At 36.3% G+C, this 27,966-nt stretch overlaps 1 protein-coding gene across 2 annotated transcripts; it reads right to left on the bottom strand.

Annotated features, from left to right (window-relative positions):
* Nucleotides 1–17: 17 nt before the first annotated feature.
* Nucleotides 18–27,902, bottom strand: RFT1 (RFT1 glycolipid translocator homolog). Of its 2 annotated transcripts, none has more exons than XM_083352104.1 (13): nt 27,756–27,902; nt 24,521–24,606; nt 22,813–22,929; nt 21,646–21,835; nt 19,275–19,376; nt 18,550–18,684; nt 14,772–14,850; nt 12,498–12,548; nt 9,808–9,938; nt 7,647–7,791; nt 5,189–5,294; nt 1,102–1,351; nt 18–380 (listed from the first exon to the last, which is right to left on the bottom strand). In XM_083352104.1, the coding sequence occupies exons 1-13, from the start codon at nt 27,852–27,854 to the stop codon at nt 213–215; spliced, it is 1,659 nt and encodes a 552-aa protein (XP_083208230.1). In that variant the 5' UTR covers nt 27,855–27,902; the 3' UTR covers nt 18–212. The 2 variants fall into 2 exon arrangements, with proteins under 2 accessions (XP_083208230.1, XP_083208231.1); XM_083352105.1 differs by having other exon boundaries at nt 24,526–24,606; nt 27,756–27,875.
* Nucleotides 27,903–27,966: the final 64 nt, after the last annotated feature.

The raw sequence follows: 27,966 nt of genomic DNA, 5'->3' as shown, positions 1-27,966 counted from the left end.
TACAGTCAGCTGAACTTCAAAATCATATTTTAATTAGTTCTGAGGAGGTCCATTGTAACTTTGAAAGGTTGCTAAGTGACCAGTCATTAAGCGAGGATTCCCTGTATGTCTCTTTCAATATTTCAGTCAGATAATCATCAGAAACATTACATCTTTACCATGGATAATTGTCCATTTAAATACAAATCCCTACAGTAAATACATACTTGACATTATTTTAATTGTTCTTTGGAATATCTTGATAAAATATGCATTCTAACAAAATGGATTAGGTCTGTCTCTGTGAAAAATATTGTAGTGAGAGTTGCTGTAAGGCAAAGTGCTCCAACTGTGACATGAATTAATCTGGCCATCCACCCTTTATCACAGCACAGAAACACCTACAAAGAAAAGAAACTGAAATTACTATGACACAGAAAGCAAACCCAACCTACCACCAAGTTAATGTTTTGATTCAAAGGCAAAGGAAAGATAATATCACCTGCAGACTATAACCTGTTTCTTAATCATTAGCTTGCAAATTTGCCCTGCCCTAGATAGTTCAGGTATCATTTAAAAGTAATGTCAGATCCAAAACCATTCAGAACTCTAGCAGAATAGAAGCCGTTAGAAACACTGCAGCTTTGTACAAAACTTTCCTCATTTTAAGAATAAAGGTAATTGATCTCCTATTGGCATTATTTCTGAACCTTTTATGGACTAAAAACCCTGAACCATGTGCCATTCACAGGTAGATGCAGACACACTACATGGAAATGGACACCACATTCATTCAGATTTATTTGCAAGTATTATCTATGTATATAGGATTGACTTAGACTTCTAAGGTCTCCGTAGACCATTAAAGTGACTGCCCCTCTGTTGAAAGTTGTTCAAGGCACCATCCAGGTCTCCTGAGCATGTATGGGCATCCAGAGAAGATACTTTTCTCTCTAGAAAAGGGTCTTTAAGTTGACAAATTCAAAGGATGCAGATATTTTGACATGGTGGGTTAAAGGGGCACTTCACAAAGTGACTCTCCAAACGGTAGATTCACTAGCACTAGTTTAGTCACCGGCTTTGTCCAAATGCAACAAAATGGAATAAAAAAATATCACCCACCTCTGAAACCTTAGTGCTCATTCCACTGATGAGAAAAACAACCATCAGGAATCGTGAAATAAGAAGGCCCTTCAAAGGTCTGTGAGGGCTGCATCCAAAGTACCTATAGATGTAGTGGATGCTATGTAAAATTCGGATCCCCATATTGAAGCAGTTGGCAAGGATAAATCCTATGCTCCCTAGCCAAGAGGTCAAGAAATAGGACATGCACAAAAATGCAAAGGACAAAGCCAGCATGACAAAGTTATACCTAAAAAACAAAAATGAAATAAGTGAAAACATTTTACTCATTTCAGCATCTTAGCAATTTATGGTCTTAGAGATGGAATTATTTTTAGGCTTCTTTAAGTAAACCTCTAACTAGTTCCATATGCAGATCTCATTGACTAGGAACCTAAAAAAACCAGCAAGTCACTTTTGAAATATGTTATAATGTAGATATAGTAGTAGGTGAGTCCCAATTCTTTTCCTTGAGACCAACTCGGGAAGTAAATTAAATCATGTAATTTTACTCAAGGGTTGAATTTGTGTTTGGCTCATTTTCTATATGTCAGACTTTTGTACATTGACCGTCCTTTAGTTCAATCCTATTCCAGACAATTTATTAATCTAATCTGAGAGCAGCACTATTCCAGATATTCCAGTTTTATTATAAGTGCGAACCTCACAGAGACACAATACTAAATGATGGGCTTTTGTAACTTTTTTTTCTTCCCTCTTTTCTATCTTTTGTTGCAGCCTCAAAAAGATTAGAAGCTTTCAGGTTTGTTTTCAATTTAAGCATAGTTTATTATTACTGTTGTGATTCCGTGCCAGCCAGTGGACCCTGCAGCTGAGTCTGGGGAATCAGAGGAGGAGGAGGAAGGGCCTGAAGAGCCATCAGAGTCGGAGGAAGGCTCTGATGAGCTCCAGGACTTACAATCTGATGAAGAGCCTGGCCCCTCCACTCATGCTCAGGCTGAGACCCAGCTGTGCTGGGAAGCTGAGTCAGACTCTGAGGACTCACAGCTGGAAGACATCATAGATGCTCACAAACGCCGACAGGCAACAAGAGTAGGACAAAGGAAGGCAATGGGGCAACTCCAAGGGCGGAGGAGAAGGCATTAAAATAAAAATAAATAAAATAAAATAAAAAAGGAAGGTGTGGGTGGTGCTGGTTGCTGAAGGCAACCATTTGCAAAGGACTCAAGTTTCATGGAATCATGTTCTGTATGCTTTGCCTGAGGACAATTCTCTGTTTGAATTGTATTCTGTTTGCCTTTGGACAATTCTCCGTTTGAATCGTGTTCTGTTTGCTTTGAACAATTCTCCATTTGCATTGTGTTTTGTTTGCCTTTGCTTTTGGGACATTTTGCAGGCCTGTAAATAATAATAAAAGCGGTTTGTTTTTCCTGCATTTCCAGCCTACTTGCTAAAAGAGGGGTTTGTCCTTGTGAGTTAACAAGGACTCACATAGGCTGGGACAGAACAATTACATTCAAAGTATAGCTATGGCAGAGAAAACCAATTAACAACCACAGTTGCTGATCCCGACTTAGTCCCTTAAGTATTATTATAAAAACTAACATTAGTTTTAGACTTACATATAATGATAAAACAAGAGGTTAAAAATGTCTGATCTCTTTAGATGTCTCTCTCTCTTTAGAGAATGTCTGCGTATGTCATACTAAACTGTAGTTTTGCATTATGTCCAAACCAGATGATATAAAATGAGATAGATATAAGCATGATATAAATAACAACACATAAGCAATCATCATGTTTTATTAAGGTTTTTTTATTTTTTTAAAAATAAAGACTCTACTTTAATGAAAAGCTGATAAAAACTGAACTGAAAAGCAGATAATCTAAAGGCAATGACAAATATGCATTCAATGGTAATTGTGTTTTTAAAGGATTGCCTGTCAGTATTAATATTTCTGTTATGAGGATATGGTCTTATGAAAGTATTTATGCAAATTTAAAATGGAATATTTAATAACAGTACCTTTTTGCTCTGCCCACACCTTTATGCATATAGAACTGTTTTGCTATGGAACACCACTGATCAAACCAAACTTAAATAGTATCTTACATATCCTTTTAATATTTCAATGCCTCTGCTTTTATCGCACTCGTATGTTGTCTAAGAAAGTTCTGTAATGCACACACTCCCATGCATGGGAAGTGGGAATTAATAACAAATTCATGAAAATGAGGATTAATTCAATATTATTCTGATCTTGAACTAGAATGCTATAATGAACATCTTCAAGGTTTTTGCCTTTCACACTAGAGGATAGCTTTACTGGGAATTTACAATTAATCACATCTTACAACTCTGTTAAATGTATTTTACTTGATCAAAAGTCAAGTTAAAACAACATTATGGACACTGCACGGTGAGAGGAATTTGCACAGAAGCCTATATTATCTTAAATATATAATTCAAAATGTTAAAATGTTTAATGTTTTAAGTGGGATAAGTTTTTTATAAAGTTAAATTTGACTGAAATGTATGATACATATTCTTAGTCAATTTAACTTAGTCAAGTTAGCATATGTTGCATCAGAATTTTTCACCAGAAATAAAACAGAATAGGTTCACTGAAAAGTGTTACTCACTTATAAAGTTTAGAAGCAAAGTTTTATTTGCAAGAAAAAAAAAGTTTTATGTACAAGATCTCCACAACATATAGCGGTGTCAGAACAAAGTTAACAGGAAACTGGCAGCTGTTATTATGCCAGCCGCAGTACTGAAATTAGTTCACACCCATAACAGAAAGACCTAAGGCTGACCTTTTTGATGAAGCTTACTCTCCTGAGGTGGTGCACTGTATTTTAAAGGCTAACCCTCACACTAAAACTTACAATTTCGGTAATAATTGTTCTGTTTCTAGCAGTCTGTTGAGTGAATATAAGGTTTAAAGATCAATATCGATGAAAATCAGGGCACCCAAGATCAAACAGAATGAGTTTGCTCATTCTGCAACACTGTGACCAAGAGAAGCACTTTATATGTTTCATCACACCAGTGAACGGTGGAAGAGTAAATATTAATGGCTATGCTTAGTTTTAAGACTTTGTACTTTATATATTTAATAAGAATATCAGTAAGTTCCTGATGCCATTTTACGAACTATTGATGTGGACTAGAATTTTATTGTATCCCTGTAAATTTACATAATTTACCACTCAGAATAATATGACTAAAAGCTGCTTAAGACAGATTAAAAACCTGCTTAAGACAGATAAAAAAAACGTCAGTGAGGGATCACTGAGAATATTTGAAAATCTGAATATTTTAGCTCTGTGGATAGGCAAATGAATCAGTTAGGTGTTCACTGACTGCTAATAAAATGAGTCACATTTATATCTTTCTCGAAAAAGGAACATATGAAAATGAACATAATGGACCATATCTAGTAGTAACCATATGTTTATTACCATATAAGAAATACTCAGCTAAATAGTGACTAGAAATGGCAGAAAAGCTTAGCTATATACTACTAAAACTCTTTTTTCCTGTAACCTTTAACTGGGTGAAACACTGCACCATAGGGCAAAACGTTTTGAACCAAACAGGATAACTTACAGAATGCATTCAAAATCTGAGACCTAAAATTTTATAAAACATTTTATGACATAAAAATCACCATAAAACAGTTTAGAACATAATAACAAAATTTCCTATACTGATATTTGACTGTGCTGTACAGTTCAACCATGGGTTATTTTCAAGGCAGATATATCTGAATGTATCCCAATTTTTCAGTGAAGGCAGAACATAAGAAGTTCTGTCACCGTTGAACCCAACAGAGAGACTGCTGGAGACAAAACAAGCATAAACAAAGAAAGCAATGGACGTTTTGGGCTCAGTTGTGGTTGTAAGTTGAGGACTACCTTTATTAGACAGCAACCTATTATAAATAATAATATTATAAATAATTCACAGTGAATAGTTCCTCATGTAAATGAATGCTTTTTTCTATCCATGGGAGAATAGCCATCAAATTTAATATGTTATCACTTATTCTGAGGTTCTACAAACTGGATTCTCTTCCTCATTCAAAATTACAGAGAATATAGAATTAAAATTTTACATTACCTGTCCACTTCTTCTTTACACATTGAAGCGAATGTAAAACACTCTGTTATCCCATTAACAGCGAGCAGCAAGACATACAAACTATACCAACGAAGGAGAGCTGGACCTGATTAAACAAGTAAATTAATCACACATGACCTTAATTTTGTACACAAATGCAAATGCAAATATTAATAAATTATAAAACAAGTTACAGTATAATGTAGCAATTTAAAAAAATAGTTTTCTGTATAATATAAAAAGATTCAGGACTCAATTTCAAAGCAAACATAGTATAAGAAATAGTATCAATAAATAGATTTGAATATGGGATAAACTCTGGCTGCAATTCATTTTACTTTTTTTAGTTATTAAATTTATATGCTCTCCATTTCACTGATAAGACAGCTCTGGGCTGCTCTTTTCTTGGTCTCCATCAATGTCAGAGAAAGCTTTACCAGGCAAACTAAATGCCTCAAAAAGCCTATTGCAAGCCAGATGGCTGCTTCTAATGTGCATTCCACTAACAGAATTATACATCTTTTTCATGAAAGCGGCAGATGCCCAAAGACAATTGACTAATCCATTCTGCTTATTCCAAAATTAATTTTATATTAAAAATTGAGCCATTCATTGAAAGCCAGATAAATGTATGTAGAGTGTATCAAGCTGCTATCTAAAAAGTCAAACTAAATAAATTGATAAATTGATAGTGATTTCAATTCTAGCAATTCTCTCATGCCTCAGGGAAAGGTTGCTGCTGAATTTTAAATTATGAGAGTGGAACCTGCAGCCCATCAGATGCTACTAGGCTACTGTCCCTTGTGCAACCTTAATCAGTGTACCCAATGGTGAAGGAAGCTGGAAGCTTTACTTCACCAAAGTCTAAGAGAGCAGAGGTTTCCTTCTATTATACAAGATGAATGGAACATAGAAGTAAACCACTAACAATATAATACAGAAGGATTTCTTTTAAAAAAAACTGGTTCTCATGGCATAATTTCCTTTCCTACTTCCTCTATGGCAGGAGTCTCCAACCTGTGGTCCGTGGCCCACTACCGGTCCATGGCCTATTTGCAACCAGGCCATGTGAGCAGTTGGCTGGTTGCTTGGAGTCTCACTCGAGCGAGCATCACAGGTGCTCTCAGCCCCACTTGCACGAGCAATGGGTACTCGTGCACATGCCTGCGTTCACGCACTTGCCTGCCCCTCTCACAAAACCATCCCATCTTTCCCTCTGTTGTGATTCAGTGTCAGCCTGTGCTCCCAGCAGATGAGTCTGATGAATCTGAGGAGGAGGGGTTTGGAGAGCCTTTGGTGTCAGAGGGAGGCTCTGATGCACTGCAGGACTCTCAGCCTGGCCCCTCCAGTCATGTTCCTCATGAGGCTCAGCTGTGTGAGTATGAGGTGTTGGACTCAGAAGAATCACAGCTGAATCTGTTCAGAGATGCTAGAAGCAGAAAGCAATCCAGCAGAGCAGAGAAAATCAATGAGGCAACTCAGTGAGAGGAGAAGGCAGTGAGAAGCACGCCTTGGGACTGATAATAAAAGGGAAAGGTGTGGGTGGGGCTGGTTGCTGAAGGCAACCATTTGGAGACATTCTAAGAGATTCCTGGTCTGTTCTTGCTACTTCTGTTTAACTCTTGTTTGTTGACTCTTGTTCGATATTTTGATTCATTTATTGAAGGAAATATCCTGTTGCTTTTTTGTTTGAACTGTAAATAAATTTGGGTTGGGTTTTTCCAGGGTTGTCCCTGACACACAAACAGGGCCGGTCATAGGCTGAAACAGAACACCCTCCTCCATCCTTGGGCCAGCAACCCTGAAAGGTTGGGGAACTCTGTTTGCTTTCAAAATGATTGTCAATCTTTTCATCAAAGGAAGATATTATATTTCTGGACATGGCACCCAGAAAACCATCCCAGAATTCCTAGCACTGAAACTTCATTATAACTGTATTTTCTCACAACCAAATCCAGGTGCACAATACATGTCTATTCAGAAAACCAGATTTGAAGGGAAAGAGTGTGCACCTTTTCCTGATCTTGTAGAAAATAGATGGTTGATTTAAAGAAATGCAGATAAGTGTAAAATGTATGTCTACACACACTCTGAGTCATTTCTCTACTTTGAATTCAGGTCATTGCACAGTCCTAACAACATGTAATAAATCCAAGGCTGCCAGATGTGGGCAGTAAAAATCTAGACAACTATGAGATGGCAGCAGAGATACAGGAAACTCTTTTGCTGACATCTAATGGTGACATCTGTGTGTTTCCATTCCAAAACCGGTAGCTCCTGCCATAGACCTATTGTAATTATCACATTTCTTGATAACATTTAACTGTAATACAGTTGCTATGTATAAATTCTTCCAAATTTTCTCTATCTTTTTTGGACATAAAAGTGTATCAATGAAGCTTTCAAAACATAATTTGATATTTATGAAAGTACTTTTCAGAAAGTAAACAGGTATTACCTGATCCTGAACTGAGCATTGATCCTCCATAAAGATCCAGTGCCAACTGCGAATAGGCAAAACCAAATACTGTAATGGTTAAGCCAATCAAAAGCACTAGTTTCAACAGTGATTCTAATACAGTAGCTGCCATAGAAATTTCACCCTAAAAAGGAATATTATTTATTTAATGGAAACAACAAAACTGTATGTTCCAGATTATTATGCTAAATGTATAATCAGAATAATCAGATTTTATTCATTTATTTATTTGTATTAAATTTATAGGGCAATAGGTTTAGTTTTAGTTTAGTTTAGTTTTATTTAATTTATATACCGCCCTTCTCCTTGGTGGGGACTCAGGGCGGTTCACAGGGCATATATAAAAAAGACAATACAAAAATTAAAAAAAGATTAAACCCATGCCCAGTTAAAAACAGTGAACAAATCTAAAACAACTATTAAAACCCATCCCCGTCAGGCCAGACCAGCTATTTCAAATAGGTGGGTCTTCAGGTCACGACGGAAAGTTTAGGGAACTCTTGGCATCTTTATAATATGCTACATTTAGTTTTCTAGACACAGTGAAGATATGACTACTAAGCAAAAACCATTTTTATAGAATATATTTGACAGTAGACCGATTTAAATGTAATGATATGCTGAATGTTACAGATATAAATTGATCTGTACAAATTGCTTCATTAAAAATATCCTAATTTCACTGGGAAATCTGCTATGGAAAATAAATACATTTAACAGCTATCTTCAAATGCAGTATAGGGAAAGCACGAACATTCAAAATTCCTAGTAAACTATATCAGACTTTTTTTACTTTTACAGCAAATTATCAGATCTTAAAATAAACATGATACTTAGGCCTACTTTATCTAGGCTGCAAAAATCCAGATGACTGCAGATGAAAATTCTCTTTGTTGCCATTTAATGATCTTCCATATTTCTGTGGCCTAGATTTCCAAACCTTAATTATCCTGCACTTTTTGTTTGTTTTAAATTTAGATCTTTTCTCCAGAATTTAATACAGCACATGTAGCACGCTGTCATTTTTTTCCCGCACAGTAAGAGTCCTGTGTATTTAATATTACTTCTACATGGAATGGAATGGAATGGAAATAGGAACAAGAACAAGAACAGAGCAGAGCAGAATAGAACAGAACAGTTCTTTATTGGTGAAGTGTGACTGGATGCACAAGAAATTTGTCTCCAGTGCATGACATTTTGCATTTTACTCACAAACTCTTATATGAAATGTATATTCATACTTATTCAAGAGCTAGCAATCCAATTCTGAATACTTTCACTGAAAATTATTTACTACAGTGAAATTAATTGAAAATAACATCCTGGTTTTAAATCACAAATACCAGTATAATTTTAGCATATTTATATATATATTCTGTGTATATATACCTTTATATGCACACACATTCCTTATAGAACAATGTGTCTCCTTTAACTTTTTTTCAAAACCATGATACATCAAGATTTTTCTTTCTTAGTTCTGTAAAATACTCTAGAACTAATTAACGTACAAAGAGGTCTCTTGGAAGGATGGAAAACCAGCACTGTGTTCTGAAATCAGCCAAACAAATCTTTCTGAGAACTCCCAAAGTAGAAACTGAACGATTCATTCATTAGTCCCAGGTGCTGTTCCCCTGGGACTAATGGTGGAGGGAGCTGCCTCTGAGGCCATATCATCCATACACTTATCCCTCAGCCTTTTAGACCTCCCATTAACTTCAGAGAGTCATTTCTAAAATGAAACAAATATATTCCTTCCTCTTACCAGTACTCATTTTCTTACATTCAATTTCACCAAATAGCTTTCTATGATAATATAGAGCAGGGGTCTCAAACTGCCGGCCCACAGACCGGATGCATCATGCCGAAACTGCGCCCACCCCATTGCTGGCAATGGAAAAAAAGTTGTGATATGTCGTGACACGTCACGTGATGTTGCCAGTTTGACACCCCTGATATAGAGGTTCTACATCGTGAGAAGAAAAAATCCTATACACATTCTCCATTCTATGCTTAATTATCAGTTTTCCTCTATTTCTAGTGAAAATGTGTATTAATGGTTTAGAAAACACTGATCAGTACTTTCATCCTTTTTACTTCTATAGTATGTTAAATTAATGAATGAGACGACTAAACTTACCTGTTTTTGCAACTTAGTATCTTTCCCACGTTCTAGAACTTTAGCAAAGTACACATAAAAACTCTCTTCTATTGGTAAAAATATAAATCTAGCCGTCAAAGAACCAAGGTTGTTTATAATATCATATACACCTTAGTAAAGGAGGAGAAAAATACAGTTAATATGTTTATTATTAACTTATTATCTGCTCACAATATAAATTAGTCTCTGTCTAAAAACATTTCTCCATTTTACACTGATAGTAAAAGTATTATAAGTATTATAAATAATGTTCTACAATGGTCCACATAAATTATTGTGAATACTTGCAACCCAGACTATTTTTAAACCCAGTTTAAAAATAAAAATAATATAATTTATTTTCTTAACAATCAGCCAGAAATACTCACTGCATTTCACACTAAGGAGCAAACCATTACTGTGGCAAACTTAGTTCATACAAATGGAAAATTATTTTGAATTCCAAGAAAAATGAAAGTGCAAAATTTTAAAAACACTAAGACTCTGCATTTGTTTCACATCCATTGAACGACAGCAGAAATCTCCAATGTGATGTTTTCCAGATGTGTTAGAATTAAATCTTTATAATTCAATGTTCTGTGAACTTATTCACCAATAAAGACCAGTATATTTAAAGGGTGCCATGTTAGAAAATCAGCTGTCTCAATTTATCCAATACAGCATATTTTATTTTGTTCTTTCATTAACATGGAATCATATGCCTACATGACATTATCATTAAGAGAAAGTATACACTTAGAATCAGTTCCCTGCATGACTAATGTTTACATATGGCATCACTAGGAGACAATTAGAAATTGCCACACTCGCCTATTCATAGATTCATACTGAACATCACTCCTCACAATTCTGATGTCTCCACAGAAGTATCAACAGCTACTTTACTGACAGCCATTGATGTTGTCCCCCAGTTGGGCCCTTGGCTAGATTTTTTCTTTCTTTCTTTCTTTCTTTCTTTCTTTCTTTCTTTCTTTCTTTCTTTCTTTCTTTCTTTCTTTTTCTTTCTTTCTTTCTTTCTTTTTCTTTCTTTCTTACTTTCTTTTTCTTTCTTTCTTTCTTTCTTTTTTCCTTTCTTTCTCTTTCTTTCTCTTTCTTTTTCTTTTTCTTTCTCTCTTTCTTTCTCTTTCTTTTGGAAACAAACTCCTGCCTCATTTTCACCTGCATCCACAGAAGATTCCACAGCAAAACAAATCAATACTTAGGGACAACTTTTGCCTCCCACTATTTAGCAGCTGGTTCACCTAATCCTCACACCATTCAATTAGTCCTATCTGGTCCAGATGGTTTGCTCAGACCATCAGTTGAGATGCCTAATATTGATTCCTCCATTATCACAATTTAATCTCCATCCTCTTCTGGAACATAGCTAGATGATAAGTGAGGAGCCCTCTTGAATTTCATTATTATTTTTCATATTTCCTTTTTCCAAGAAACCTGAGCTATGTGTGATATATTTATACTTCTCTACTCTTAGAGCAGGGGTGTCAAACTTGGTGGAGCAGTGGGCTAATGCCTCCTTAAGTAACACCAGCTGCCTGCAATTAGTGCAGGTTCGCATCCCACCAGACTCAAGGTTGACTCAGCCTTCCATCCTTCCGAGGTAGGTAAAATGAGGACCCAGATTGTTGGGGGCAATAAGCTGACTTTGTAAAAATGCCGCTTGGGGTGTGTGTGTGTGAAAGCCCTAATAAGCAGGCATATACATAGAATGAAGGCTACTGCTAAGGTTGTAAGCCGCCCTGAGTCTTCGGAGAAGGGCGGGATATAAATGGAATTTTAAAAAAAACTGCCAGCCTACGGACCAGTTTCATCATACTGAAGCCGTGCCCACCCCATTGCCAGCAATGCAAAAAGAGTCGCAATACGTCGCAACACGTCACATGACGTGGCGAGTTTGACACCCGTGTCTTAGAGCATCACTGGGTATAAATAAACAATAGGAGACCCTCATGAGGCTGAGTATACAATAATTGCTCCCACTAAATTTGATATTCCTGTGATTACATTAGAGCCATATCCTAGCTTGGTGTTAGCCTTTTTTCTTCAATTTACACCTTGTACTATTATGATTAATAACAGATACTTCCCTAATGCCATATGACATTAACAGTCCTTCTTGACAACTATATTATTAATTTGCTATATACCCAGATATTCCAGTATCAATTGCAGGCAAGTTGAATGATGCATGCAGTGGAGTTTGACACTTCCCTTTAGTTCATTTTAAATGGTTTTTCTTCCCCAACCCGCCACCAAAAAAAGGGATTTTTTTTATTCCCAGGTCTGACTCTGGAGTCATTGGAGATGAAAAGGGGTGGCAAATAATTTTATAAATAAATAAATAAATATTGATATCAGAATATCATTATGGAGAGAAAAGATATCATTACTTTGAAGAGATGCACAGAGGTGCTCCACTTGCATCTAGTCAGTCCAAAACATTGATTTTAAAATTGAAGTACTGCACACTTCTGATCATTGTGATACTTTATAATCTTAGCCTCATAATCAGATTCGCTGATATTAGAAAACACACTGACAAAATCTCTCAAGCCCTTATTATTATTTATCATCAAAAGTCAAAATCAGATGAAAATACTTTTAGACTATTTTTAGATGTTAATATATTTCTTCCATGCATGTGAATTTTGTTAAAAAGTCTTTCCTACCTTGGTCTCCAAAATTTAATACATTCAGGAAAGTCATCACATATCTTTCACCTATAAAATTAATATTTCAGATTAGTATTTCTTTCCTAAAGTGTCATCCTGCCTAGGCTTAAGGAGCCAGTGGTCTACTAGCCTGATGGGGATTGGTGGGGTTTTTTATTTTTTGCATTCTTATTTTATCCTTGGGGTTTTATAATTATATATTAATTGTTTTAACTTGGGCAATCATTTAATTTCTTTTTAATGTTTGTATTTTGTATTTCACTTTTGCCCTGTGCACCGCCCTGAGTCCTCAGGGAGAAGGGCGGTATAGAAATATTATTAAATTAAAAATTAAATTAAATTAAAATTAAATTACTCCAGGGGTCCCCAATCCCCGAGCTTCAGCCAATACCGGGATTTTGAGCCTTTCAGAACTGGGCCGCAGAAGGGGTGGGCGAGCAGCAGGGGACTGCATGTGTGCATGCTCCAACTGTATGAGTGGCAGGCACATTCCCAGCACTCGTACAAATAGAGCTGTGCACGCATGCTTGCCTGCTGCTCACACAGAATCATCCCCTCTCCCCCTCCCACCAGTCCACAAAGCGGAAAAGGTTAGAGAACTCTGGTCTACTCTACTTAACAAATTTTACTTGAACCCAAACATATAGACAATTTTCATCCTCTTTCCTATTTCCCCCTTTTAGGGAAAGTTGTTGAGAGAAGTCTGGAGGAAGCAAACTATCTGGACCCTTTTAAGTCAGGTTTCAGACCAGGGCATGGGCCTAAGACAACATTGATTGTCCTTCTGAAAGACCTCTGGAGCAGGATGGAGGCAGATGTGTCCACCCTTCCTTTCCTTGAACTGTCGGTGGCCTTCAAAACCATTACTCATGCTATACTTCTGGATCTTGAAACCATTCTGGGGTTGGAGTAGAAGAACACAGCATTGTAGTGGTTCTGCTCCTTATTTCAGGACCAGTTGTGGTTGGTGTTGATGGAGAGAAGAAATCTTTTCCAAGCTCCTTTCTTCGTGTGGTCTCTCAGGGTTCTATGCTCTCCCCATTTATATTCAACATCTATCTGAAGCTGCTGAGCAAAATAGTCTGCAAAGTCTCCAATGAGCGTTATCATCAATATGTTGGTAATTTTCAGTCATATATCTCTATCCCAGCCCAAGCAATTGATGGGGTTAATTTTTCATGTCTAGAAGCTAAGAGAAACTGAATAGGGAAGAACAGGTTCAGTTCAATCCTAGGAGGTTGGGGTTATTAGCTCTGATGTTTTCCATTTTTAGTCCTTGATGGGGTAGCACTGCTTAATCAAAATTGTGTGCAAATTTGGGGTCCTCCTGGACTTGCAGCTCCTGTTCAAAGAGCAGGTGACAACTAATCCAACTTGTGCACCAACTGCATATTTTCCTGAATCGGGAGCACTGCCCAGTCATTCATGCCTCAGTACCTCCTGAGTAGACCATTGAAACACACTTTACAGGGGCTACCCCTGAAAGTCACTTGGAAACTAAAATTACACCACTGCTCCATGAACTGCATTAGCTCCAAGTGCAATTCAAGATGTCCATAAATAACCCGATTCCACATATCTCAGGCATGGGATAAGGTTATTTGTAGGGCTACCTCTCTTTAGTTCCTTCTGTCCCTAAATCTATTCAGATGAGCATGTCCATGTGGCAGAATCCAGCATGTCTTTTCTGCTTCAGCACGAATCCAAGATTTGTGGAATCCTGACCCTGCTAGCATTTCAGAAGTCCCTGAAGATTTGGTTCCCTCTTCAGGTGGTCTGTAAGTAAGATATGCCCCTCACTAAGTATCTTTCTTATGATTGAAGCTGGTTTTTCCTCAGTCTCCATTACTTTTCTTATTTTTCTTTTTTTCCCCTTTGGTTTGATTTTAATCCTATATACACCACATAGCATCACTATTGAGAGATTGGTGGCTATCTAAACCAGGCAGATCAGTCAGCTGTTTGATTGATCCATAGATAGATAAAAATATGGGACTGCAAGCTGAAGTAGTAAGCAAATACTTTTCAAAGATTCATCAAAGAGTCTTTAAAGAATTCTGTACCTTCCCTTTTGCAATGAACAGGAACTAAACAGATCCATTAAAATAATTTCATGGAATCAGCATGTTTCTTCTCATTGCCCTCTAGCCTAAACCCATTCCAACAATTCCAAAAAATGTAGAAATGTCAATCAATGACATTCTTTTTGCTATTGTTGGAAGAAGGGGACTGAGAATAAAAAATTCAAGTTGAAGTAAGTTTCATACTCACCCTCTGTTAAAACCTGTTTGAGGAATGACTGCTTAAAGAAACTCCAAGTCAGCCTTGCTTCCTTCCAGTTAACACTATCCTGAAATATATACAAACAATTACATATAATTAAATATCCTGTTCCACTTTGTCTGGGTTTAAAAACAGCACAGTTGGCCCCAGTTCATACCTCTCTGGAATACCAGGGCTAGGAAGGCTAAAAAGAAATCCTGGAAGAAAACAGTGGCAAGCACCTTCATACACCATCCAGAAAAATTCCATGGCCATATCCAGGAAGTCACCAGGGGTCAACCTTGATTCAATTTACTTTACACTGATATACCAGTCAACACTCTAATGGCAGAAAGGGAAGAGGAACTAAAGAGCCTCTTGTTGCGGGTGAAGAAGGAGAGTGCAAAAGTTGGGTTGAATCTAAACATTAAGAAAACCAAGATCATGGCATCCGGCTCTCTCAATTCCTAGCAAATAGATGGGGAAGAAATGGAGGTAGTGACAGATTTTATTTTCCTGGGCTCCAAGATCACCGCAGATGGGGACTGCAGCCAAGAAATTAAAAGACGCTTGCTTCTGGGGACGAAAGCCATGGCAAATCTAGACAGCACACTAAAAAGCAGAGATATCACCCTGCCAACAAAAGTGCATATAGTCAAGGCTATGGTCTTTCCAGTTGCAATGTATGGCTGTGAAAGTTGGACCATAAGAAAGGCTGAGCGCCAAAGAATTGAGGCCTTTGAACTGTGGTGCTGGAGAAGACTCCTGCAAGTCCCTTGGACTGCAAGGCAATCAAACCGGTCAGTCCTCAAGGAGATCAACCCTGACTGCTCTTTAGAAGGCCAGATCCTGAAGCTAAAACTCAAATACTTTGGCCACCTAATGAGAAGGAAGGACTCACTGGAGAAGAGCCTAATGCTGGGAAAGATTGAGGGCAAGAGAAGAAGGGGACGACAGAGAATGAGGTGGCTGGATGGAGTCACTGAAGCAGTAGGCGTGAGCTTAAATGGACTCCAGAAGATGGTAAAGGACAGGAAGGCCTGGAGGAACGTTGTCCATGGGGTCGCAATGGGTTGGACACGGCTTCACAACTAACAACAACAACCAGTCAACATGATACATGATACAACCTCTAAAAATCTAATTAAAAAACAATATATAATGAAAATAAGGTCTTAATTAAATATATATACACACATAGGGTCGTGATGGGTCGGACACGACTTCGCAACTAACAACAACACACACATATATTTGCCTCTTCCTGATTTAGTTTCTGTTATATTTTCTGCAAGTATTAATGTGGAAGACTCTTTATTTTTACAGCTATATTTTAATAGAAATGTCTTCTATTATAACATCTGAATTGTTTACCAGAAGATTAAAATGAGGTCATTTTACCTTACTCAGGTTTTTTGTATTAGAATTAACCATATGTTTTCACAGTAAAATAAACTAGGCTAGATAAAATATAAGGTGTACTAACACTTTTCTGAAAAATGATGTGCATATAAGATCATTGAGCTAGCACAGCTACAGTATTAGCAAAAGCCATTTTCTGAACAATGTAACATATTATTTCTAAAAGCTACAATCATCTCTGGATCTAAAGGTTTGCTTACATAAATAAAAATCCACTAGATGAAGTTTAAATCTAATATCAACATGATTAGCAATACATATTTTGCTCAATAAGGTTACAGCAACCCCAATCTTTTCTTCTCTGAAACATTTCAGAAGTGATATTTCTGAATAGTAGTAGTTTCAGTCAGTGTCGAGTTTCATTAAAATCAAAAGAATAGTTTGCACCTGAATGAATTCAATGATAATAATATTAAAGCAATGGACCTTCATTTATTTTCATCATTTAATTCTGTTTACATTTAATATCTACTTTGTTGAGCACATTATGCACTAGATAAGTCATTTTGAATTCACAGAAGTCATCGCATTTATGATATTTGTATAACTTTAAATACAAAAGCGTTATGTATGATATTTGTATAACTTTAAATACAAAAGCATTATGTATGATATTTGTATAACTTTAAATACAAAGCATAAAGAATATTAATTTAAGCATATAAATTTGTTACACTCTTTTATAATTAAGAATACATTATGGATTTAAAGTATCAGGCTACTAGAAGCACATTTTATAAAATAAATCTAAGTTCAGAGAAATCATTGGAAGATTTTTGCTTATGGGGTTAGATATTGCAGTTATAAGGGACGCGGTGGCTCAGTGGGTTAGGACACTGAGCTTGTCGATCAGATGGTCAGCAGTTTGGCGGGTCAAATCCTGAGTGCCGTGTAGCAGAATGAGCGTGTTACTCGTCCCAGCTTCTGCCAACCTAGCAGTTCGAAAGCACGTAAAAATGCAAGTAGAAAAATAGGGACCACTATGGTGGGAAGGTAACAGCGTTCCGTGCACCTTTGGCATCTAGTCATGCCGGCCACATGACCACGGAGACGTCCTCGGACAAGAGGACAAGACGTCCTCTTCGGCTTTGAAACAGAGATGAGCACTGCCCCCTAGAGTCGGAAACGACTAGCACACATGTGCGGGGGAACCTTTACCTTTACCGTTATTAAGCAGTCTCCTGGGTCATTAAGCAGACAGAAACCCAGGAAAGGAGTACATGGTGCCTTGGGCATTGAGGGAGGTCTGGAGGGTCCGCTGACTTTCTGAGGAAATCCGTTGACTTTCTGGAGAAGGCAGCACATGATTGCAAAGCACTTGGCAACTAATCCTAAATTGTACAAGTTGCCAAATATCCAGATACTGATCACATAACTGCGGGGAGAGGCGGGGTGTATGCAATACTTTTTGAAGAGCTTTACAGGCCATAAAATACCCTTTACAAGATCAATGTAACTTCGAAAAGTCATTAAACAATCAGATGTCAAGGACTATCTATATTATAAAAATAAACTTTAAAAAAAACAGAGCTCAGAGATATGAGATAACTTCTCCACTATTACAAAAACTAATCAAGAATAGTTCAATGCTGATAAACAAATGGCCTCTGATTCTAGCCAATAAAATATTTTCTTCATATTTCCTCTTTACCATCTTATATGTATAGGCTGAGCAGATGGTTACTTGTGAGGGAGTCACTTCTTAAGATATAGAAAAACCTTAATGCAACAGAAATATGCCACATGAAGAGAATAAGGAAGATGATCTTGACAGAAATTTGCAGGAAATGTTACCTAGCCAAAACACTTTTAAATCCAGAATGGCCAGATAACATATGGAAGTGAATCAGGCAAATGCTTCCCTAAATTACTGAAGAGGGGGAAGTACAGCCAGATCAGACTTGCAAGATTCTGTCAGGTTTTCTTAATAAAAAATATTATTTTTGTAGCAAGATTGTTATGTTGGAAACAGAAATACATACTTTTTTTAAGTATTGGAATTAGGTCTCACAAAAAGCCTAAGAGCAAAAATGTCTCGGCCCATTTCAGATATTGATTTTTTTATTTACTAATATTGAATATCCAAGTTATAAATGATCTTACTGCATAAAAAATGTGTACACAGAATATCAAGTATTATGTGCTTATTTTTTCAAACAATAACATGTAAATATTAAGAAAGTAATGAACTAAAACCTGAAAAATGACAGTGTGAAACTAAAACTGATTAACAGCTAAGTGGTTAAACTATGATACTTAGTCTACGAATTTCTTAGGACAATTTGGCTACTCATGAACAACAACAACAACAAACATCTTGTGCCAAGAAGTAACCTGGATTTTTCTTTTAAGTTGTTGGACTTACCTCATTTTGTCCAAAAGCAGGCAAAAAAGATACCATTCTAGTAATAGGAAATGACTTTTTGGTTGCTTCAGGAGAACCCAAAAATTTCATGAAATATATTATATAACATGATACTAGAATGGTAGTGTATAAAAGCTGCAAAGGAAAAATAATTCATATTGGTTTTATAGTCAACAGGACAGTGCAGCAACATTCTTATTTGAACAGCAACAAAAGGGAATCTCGGCAACATTCAACGGTGATGGGATTACATCCATTCCAATCCTGCTTAAGAATCAACATGGTGAGGCAGATGCCAAGGAGCACAGGACTTTTCTCTAGGGGGAACCTGTCAGCCTCAGTTTTCAGTTTGTACTGGTCTATTTGTGAGCACTCACCTTAACTTGGGCCAAGAAATTTTACATGATGAGGGAAATGCTATAAGTAAGAAATTTAATGCTGAATTATTTTCAAGAGAAACCCACTCCTTACGTTCATCTCACCTCCTTGGCAGAGTAGCACTGGCACTTCTACACAAGACACAAGCATATACTAGTTTTCCGACAATAACAGTTATCCATCATGCTAAATTAAAAGTTATATGTGTCTAGCATGCACTGGGATGTAAATGTATTTGCTTGGGAACACCATTAATGTGACGTGGCTTAAAGAAAACATTCCAGTTTCTACAATCAATTCATATGATAGATCCAATAAATGGTAATAAAGCAGGTAGAAAACTGTACCTGAGCCAAAGAAAAGATATAGAGTCCCCAGTGTGGATACAAAACTACTAGAAGGACTGTTAAAAAGCATTTGCAAAGGATTGACAAACTCTCAGCTATCACCTGTAAAGAACACACAAAGATCTTATCAGATACACAACTTCCTAATACTTATGTGTCAGATTCAAAAAGCATGTAATCCAGAAATCTTATTTTGAAACATTTCTACAAATATGCAGCTCTGAAAAGCCATGAATACTTTCTACAACAGCAGAAACTTTTCAAAGTACAACCATTTTTCTTTAGGATGATATTTTCAGTTGTTTTTCGTTGTTTGGGCATCCATATCCTCTGTGCCAGAAATAATGAACTGAACCCCAGTTAAATTATTCTTGCTTTGTTTCAGGAAAATAAGGTAGTTATCAGGATTAAAAAGCCTATTGATTTCAGTGAACTCAAGTGTGATGAACAAGTAAAGCAGGGGTGTCGAACTGCCTGCCTGTGGGCCAGACACGTCATGCAGAAGCCGCGCCCACCCCATTGCCAGCAATGGCAAAACGGTCCTGATATAATCACGCAATGTCACATGATGTCACGAGTTTTACATGTCTGAAGTAAAGCAATACTATGGAAGAAATCTTGTCCCAAATGTTTCCAGGCCTGCCATGATGGCTCTGTATTATAAACAACACCATCATCAGCTTTGAAAGGGAAAGGAAAATAATAAAAACAATTGCTAAAGAAGAATCTTTATATACTTTGGTGTAGCTTCTATAAGACTACCTCTGTGTAAACCTCATTTTGTCAGTGTAATAGCACTTCCACCATTTCTGCTTAGCCGTTCTAGTGTAGTGGTTAATGTCAGTGGTGGGATTCAACTATGTGAACAACTGGTTCTGTGTGTGGATGCTGCTTCCGGAAGTCCATCCTGGGCCTGGGCAACAAAAAATTAGCTACCGTTTCTGCCGAACTGGTGCGAACTGGCTGAATACCACCACTGGTTAATGTGCTGGCTAGAAACCAAGAGACTAGGAGTTTTAGCATGAGTCTAGAGGTGTGACTTTCTCGGCCCAACACATTTCACAGTGTTATTGTTGTGGGGAAAATAAGGAACAGAACAGTTATGTACATTGGTTTGAACTGTGCAAAAATAAAAGGTGGTATTATCATATACATGTGAAATCACAGCTGCCAGTTCTTTAGCTGATGTTGGCCTTCATTCGCATCATGTTCTTCCCAAGAACCTAGGCTATCATAATCTATATGTACAGATCCAAGTAGTGTGGCTTTTGTATCTGGCATTTGGAAATTTTATCTCTATGCAGATTTTCTGAATGTAGTGTAAGACTTTTTGGTATGGTACCCAATGTGCAATAACCACTGGGATCGTCATTGGCAGTTTATACCATAATCCTTTAACTTCAATTTTCAGATCGTGGTACTTTGTAATCATTTTGTATCTTTGTATTATGGTTCACTCACAGCCAGATATTCAGATATATTATTATTATTATTATTATTATTATTATTATTATTATTATTATTATTTATTATTATTATTATTATTATTATTATTATTATTATTATTATTATTATTATTCATCCCACAGTCAGCCAGATGTTCAGACTGGATTTGACATTTTTGTCTACCTATGGAGTCCTTACCAAGGACTTGTGATAGGCAGATGTGCATGTTTGAATTGATGGTATTACAGATATCGTTGCAGGAAGGAAGCTGTTCTTAGTAAGGCCGCCTTTTGCAATTGCCTGATGGCGAATTTATCAATGCCAATGGTATCCATGTGGTGCTCCAGTTGTTTTGGGATTGCACCCAAGGCGCCTATTACTATTGCTACTACCCTTGCTTGCCTTTTTCAGAGTCGTATTATTTCTATTTGTAGGTCTTTGTATTTTGTTATCTTCTCCAGTTCTTTCTCTTCTATTCTGCTTTCTCCAGGCACTGCCATGCCCACTATCCAGACTTTGCTGTCTTTCTTATTGACAATTGTTAAGTCTGGGGTGTTATGTGGCAGGTGCTTGTCTGTTGTTGTTGTTGTTGTTATTCAATAAGATTAATGCATTTAGGTTAATGTATTTAGATTAATCAGTAAATCAATACTTTACCAATAAGAAAATGTCAGAATATATGCCAGAATAAAAATTTTAACTTCAGACATCTGTTCATTATTATAACAGATTGTTGGGGGCAATAAGCTGACTTTGTAATAATTGGGGGGGGGGTGAAAGCCCTAACAAGCAGGCATATACATAGAATGAAGGCTACTGCTAAGCTTGTAAGCCGCCCTGAGTCTTCGGAGAAGGGCGGGATATAAATGTAATAAAAAAAACTTTAAAAGAAGCAAGAAATACAATTTCATATAATTTCACTAACCTTTAGCCGTATAAGTAAATGTACTTGAGCTAAAACCCAAAAAGGTTCACCCAGGAGTTCAATCACAGCAGAAAGGCAAAAAGCAAGTACTCCAAAATTATAGTAAGGAATTGCATTTTCATTAGGAACTTCAAGTATATCTAGCCAGATCCAGCCGAAGAACGCACACCAACATACGCCCAACGGAACTCTACAAAAGTTAAGATAAACCATTAAGCCAAAATTAATAACTTGCTCTTTTCTCTCCCATCTTCAATGTGAATTCTTAGAAACGTCTGCAAAACATGAGTCAGTACAATACACTTCAAAAGTGTGTGTATCTGTTTTTCCTACATCTGTAGGAATAAATTATCTCGGTAGTTTAATTACACTTTTTCTTGGAATGCATTACAACTTATAAGCTTTTTGCATACATATTTATTTGAGAAATCTATACTTTTCATCCAGTGCTTCAGGGTAGGAATGCTCTTTGGAAATTAATAACCTAATGCTAAAAGCAAAAAAGGAACAGCACAAACAGCAAATTTTGCAGGTGTTATATGCAAATATGCATGGGTGCAAATAAAGACACACACACACAAACACACACACAGAAAGAGAGCTTTTATTTGCTCCTTCACTCACTAAAAAAAGCAAGGCACTTGCATTTCTTCAACTAAAGCAGAGTACAGTATTATATAAAAAATCCACAGTTTTTCCTATCAGCATTGACTTTCCAAAGTTTATTTAACTTCGGAACATTAGCATTGAAAATTGGAGATTGCTTTCCTATTCCAGGCAGTGGGACAAGAATTATTCCAAAGAAAATTATTCTCATCCAAGACCTGAATAGCAGCTTTTCTCAATTTCTCAAATGTGGTTTATGGTGATGTGGTAATTAATATATGCAATTAGAATTAAATTAGAATTAGGCAAATTAAATTACCTAATTAAATGTTAGGTAATTAAATATATGCAATAAGAATGAAACTATTACAAGTAAACTAAGATGTAATTTGGGTAAGTATCAAGTGACTTGACAATTTCATATCCTATCTTGAGGAACTCAACTGCCTGTTTCTCAATGCAATCATGACTTCAAAAACAAGCCCCTCTACCTTTTCAAAAGTGCAAGCAAAATTGCAGAACTCAATAACTAAAATGTTCAAATGAGTAATTTAAACTTACGTTAGCCATAATAGATTAAATGTTTGTGTCCAGTTTCTTCTTGAACTACCACTCAAACAAGCTTTACGGAATGCTTCTCTGGCTAAGAAAACTATTGTTGTATAAAGCAGCATCAGTCTAATATTTTGGGAGGAAAAGGGAAGAAAAAGAAAGAAAAAGGAAGTTTCATTTTAAAAAGGTAATTTCCACTATATATAATTTTATTATATTGTTATTAATATAGTTATATTAACTATATAACCATTATAACTATCAATAATATGTATCAAAGAATATTTGATTACCTTAGGGTTCTCAATTGTGAATTGCATTCACCCAGGGACACATGCAACCGGGGGCAGTCATAACATCTTACAGAAGTTGTGCCAGACACAAACTAGGCATTTGAATATTAATAAGCTTATAAATCATTTACCACCTGCTCCCCTTTTGTAACAGAGAAAATATGAAGTGCCCCAATATGTATCTTCAAATTACTTAAGTTTCAAAATATTTAATTTTAGTCTTATTTTAATTAACCTTTTATAAATACATAGCTTTTTAAAAATTCTTAAATTTAGTTGTTGAAAATCTTCGGTAATATCAAAAATTTCAGTGAAACTTTTTCTACTTTACCCTGATTACATATAGTTTGCAAATTGGGGAGATAATGCAATTTAAATGGACAGAACTCTCATTTCTGCAGAATATAATAGAAGATATATTCATGCTTGGTAATGATCCCCAGGTTTTAGCTTTAAGTTTCTTTTCTCTGGACCCTATCTAAGTTATATATATTTAAATGTTATACTAAGTTTCTTAGTAACACTATTAATTACAGAAAACATAATAATCTTACAATATTTTACCATTTTGTATGCAATTGTAACTCACTGAGTATACATCATATCAAGAAAAGTGGAAATGATTTTTATTAATTTATACCACAGATTTATCTATTGCTTATTTTTCATCTGTCTGAAAACAAGTTTCTTGAGGGTTTCATAATAAAAGTTGAAACCAAGAAATTCACAAAATGAAAATCATAAAACAAAAGCACACTGAAAATATTATTCAAGGTTTTCTTAGGTCTCTCATAGAGTTCTATTGCTTTTAGTGGATCAATTTTAAATGTCAAATTCTGTCAGAAGTAATTTTGCTCTAGAATAACCATAGGTAAAAGAATATTACATTAAGGTATCACATTAAGGCATCAAAGCTACACAACAGCTCTCTTTGAAAGATAGAAGTGTAGTTTTGGACATATTATTTTTCAGACAAAGTTTTTGTTAATTAAGGGAAGGTAGAAAAACTAGTACATTTGGCAATACCTGGTGTACAATTAAACCCAGTATATTTCACATTTTGAAATAATAAAGGAGCAGCAAAACTGTCATTTCAAGAATGACACAGAACTACTGCATATCTATTAAAATCAGGAACGACTTTGGAAATACAGCAATTTTCAAAGCCACTAGATATTTACATAATTTAGAGGAAAAGGCATTTATTCAAGAAACTAAATCACAAACTCAAATTTGCATTTAACCATCAGTGCAGACATTGATTCATCTATACAGTTCAGAATATCTCCTTGCAGAGACATGCCAAACAGCAGAAAGTTAAGTAATTTATCCATATTTCTTCCAGACAGAAAGTAGAGATAAAGCTATTATAACTTGGAACCATTAATATTTCATGTTTTTATTAAATAACTATGATGTATTACCTTACATTCACAACACCAATTATTTCTTTTGATACGTAACGTAAAGTAAAAGCATTTAAGCCAAACGTAATTAGCCGGAACAGCACCTGCAAAAAGAAAAGTTAAATTAATATAACACTAACTTTCAAACTGTAAATAAACTCAGACTTCAACATTTGTTTGTTTCAGGACTTCATTTTAACACTATGAACTTATCTCCACTAAATAATAATAAACCCTTCAATTCGTTATTACTCAACACACATGTAGGGATTATTCGCTTGTTCTAATATCAGTAGTTGAAGTTGGATACTCCAAAAATGCTGCCTATAAACTTTTGCTATAAACTTAGTAATAATTCTACAGATACTTAAATTTAATGTATTGATTATACATGCAAGACCAAGCCCTTTTAAGGGATTAAGTCTAAATTACATTCTCTCACCTTCAGATTCAATCACACTCACAGCATATGAAACACTTGGAATGTATAGAACTTTTATTAGTTTAATTTGTAATATTACTAACATTCATTACAAAATAAAAACATTAGCTTGCATTACCAAATAAACCTTTCAGCATGGAAAAGAGCAATCCTACTGTATTGTAGGTTGTAGAACAGAATGGTAAAAATCTGAGCATAATGAAAAGTTTTTCCAAAAAGGTATCAGCATTATTGTTAATTTTTATATAAGATTCTATATATGGCAATAGAAAATAAGTACACATCATATTGTAATTACAACTTGGCTGTAATGAGTCTTAATTGCCATATAGTTATTGATTGCCATATAGTTATTGTTTGTTTCAATTACAGCCTAACTAATCTGTAGGGCAATGCTTGTAGCCTTTTCAGAATGATCCTCCATCAGTTGTTTAAAGCGCAAGTAACACTTTCAATCCTGAGTCTGTCTCTATTACTTGTATCAAAGAATTCTTCTACATAACAAGATTCCTTTGGGTTAACACTACAAATTATAGGCAGCAGTTGTTTTAGGGAAATGCAAGTGTCTTTGCTCAATTTAATTATTCCAGACATGGAAGCTCAACAATGTAGCTGTAGGACTATTATAGCTGCAAGTCTACTAAATGCACAAAAAAGAAAAGACTCTGAAATAACCTCAATGGAGGAATGCCTGATGAAGACGATAAAACTTGCAGAGACAGCAAAACAACTTGCTTAATTAAAGGAAAATCAATAACTACATTTATCAGTGACTGGAAACCCCTTCTGGCCTTTCTGCTATAAAAAGAAAAGAATGAACTTGTGATTTATGGGACTGAGGATGAGAAAGGATAGCTTATGGAAAAAAGGAAATTATGATGTAACCTTAGAGAGGGTAAATATAAAGGCATTTATACCACTGTAAAAAGATCATGAGATAATCTTTATATTCTTTTCTTTCTTTCCCACTATTCTTGTTTCTTTTCTAATATTTGCACTTTTATCTTGTTAAAATGCTTACTTAAAGTAAAATCAATAACTACATTTATCTGTGACTGGAAGGCCCTTATGTATATGTGTGTGTGTATACACACACACACTCGCACATACACTCTACATTTCTTGACATTAAATGAACCACTAGGAAGATCATCAGGGGAAAAGTTTAGCCTTTGAATGCATCACCAAATCCACTTATGGTACCTATCTCATTGTGAACTGTGAATAAAATGGTAATATGAGAGTAATATAAGAACTTTATCCAATTCTCTGAAATGCGAACCATCTGACTCTTTGCATAGAATTGAAGATTAAATGAATTATTTATTCAATGTGAGAAATAGAGAAAACAAGAGTATAAGAAGAGATATGACAGGAAGAGATCTAAATCCAATAGTAAGTATTTATTAAAAGAATGTGATGCTGATAAGCAAATCTCTCTTAGGCATACATTCTTTTTTAGGCTTATTCTGCCACTTGCCAAAAATGTCTTGAAATAACTGGATCTACAAATAGTTTTTATGAAGTACTTTCTCAGATTAAATGCTGGTAATTTCTGACAAATGTCAAATATACAGACGGCAAAGAGATGAGGGAAAACAAAGCATCTTAGAGGACAATATCAAGATTCAAGAGGCAGAAACCAACAAGATGAATTTCAATAGAAAAACAACGCTGAACAGGAAGTAAAAACCTCAAAGGCACAAATATAGTAAATGCAGAGACTATATAGGCCAGCAGTATAGAAAAAAAGGAGTTGGTGTCTTGATGAATCTCAAGAATATGAGCCAGGAATCATTTTAGGAATATTTAAAACTGGAATGTATCCAGAGGAGACCTAAGGGTGCTATTTCCAAAGACAACTGGAATTTCTTGGGGTGTTTTCCTTTGAAAATGTTTCGCTTTTCATCCAAGAAGCTTCTTCAGTTCTAACTGAATGGTGGGAAATGATTGTTGTAAGCTGCCCAGAGTTGTATGGATATGAGATTGATAGATGGATGGCTGGATGGATAAATAAAATAACCGAGTGAATCCAGTTCTCTTTTGGAAAAAGCACCTTTGGAACTACCATGACCTGTGATTGAGAATCTCCATAGACATATATCCTGTTATGTGAAGGGCATTATGTCCTGGAACAGTGGGAAGTGCTCAATATGTTTATTCTGGAGAAAAGATCTGGGAAGGCATATTATCTGTTTTTAAGTCTCTCAGAGGCTGTCCCATAGAAGACGGGGCAGAATTGTTCAGAGTTGTTCCAGGACACAGGTAACACTAGGCTTAGATTACAAAGTAAATTTCAGCTGAACCTCAAGAAAATTTTTTAGAGCTGTTCAACAATGGAACAGACTGCCCTATAGGTTTTGGACTCGCCTTTCCTGGCAGTGTTTAAACAAAGGCTGGACAGCCATTTATCTGGGATGCTGGAGCGTTGGATTCCTGCAGTGGACAGCAGGTTGCAATAGGAAAAGTCATTTCCAGCATTTGGGATTCTTATGATTCACGAGCCTCAGAACTTGAGGGAAAGATTTCGGCCACATATGCTACGATCGATTTTTGAAACTCCACTGGATTTTTGCCTACTGAAGTCACTTTGCCTCCCGGCTCCGCCAGCAGCTTATTGACGTGTCTGGACACGTTAAACGGCTTCTCTCCACTTCGACGGGAGCTTGAGATTCACCACCTCTCCTGGAAAGAGCCAGTCCGAGAAAGGAGAGGCCGGCAGTCGGGAAAAGAGGCGGAAAGAGAGCGAAAGGCGGCGGCTGCTAGCCCTCTGATCTCCATCCCCGCCTTCCCATCTTCTGGGGCGGGTACCTGCAAGAGGGCGTTGGAGGAAGCCAGCTTGGCAGTATCCCTGAGCACGTCCTGGGAGCCCATCTTCCCCGGCACCGTCCCGCCATCCTCCGCGCCCATGCGAAACGACTCTCCGGTCCCTCCGACCTCTTTTCCTTCCCTCGCCGGCTGCCTTGTCAGAGGAAAAGCAGCCAGTGGCTCCTCCCCGTCGCGCTCGGATCCCGTCAGCCGC

The sequence above is a fragment of the Vipera ursinii genome (assembly GCF_947247035.1).
Source record: "Vipera ursinii genome assembly, chromosome: 2".
Taxonomy (NCBI): domain Eukaryota; kingdom Metazoa; phylum Chordata; class Lepidosauria; order Squamata; family Viperidae; genus Vipera; species Vipera ursinii.
Note: the sequence above shows the minus strand (reverse complement) of the source record. Positions and strands in the feature narration are given on the sequence as shown.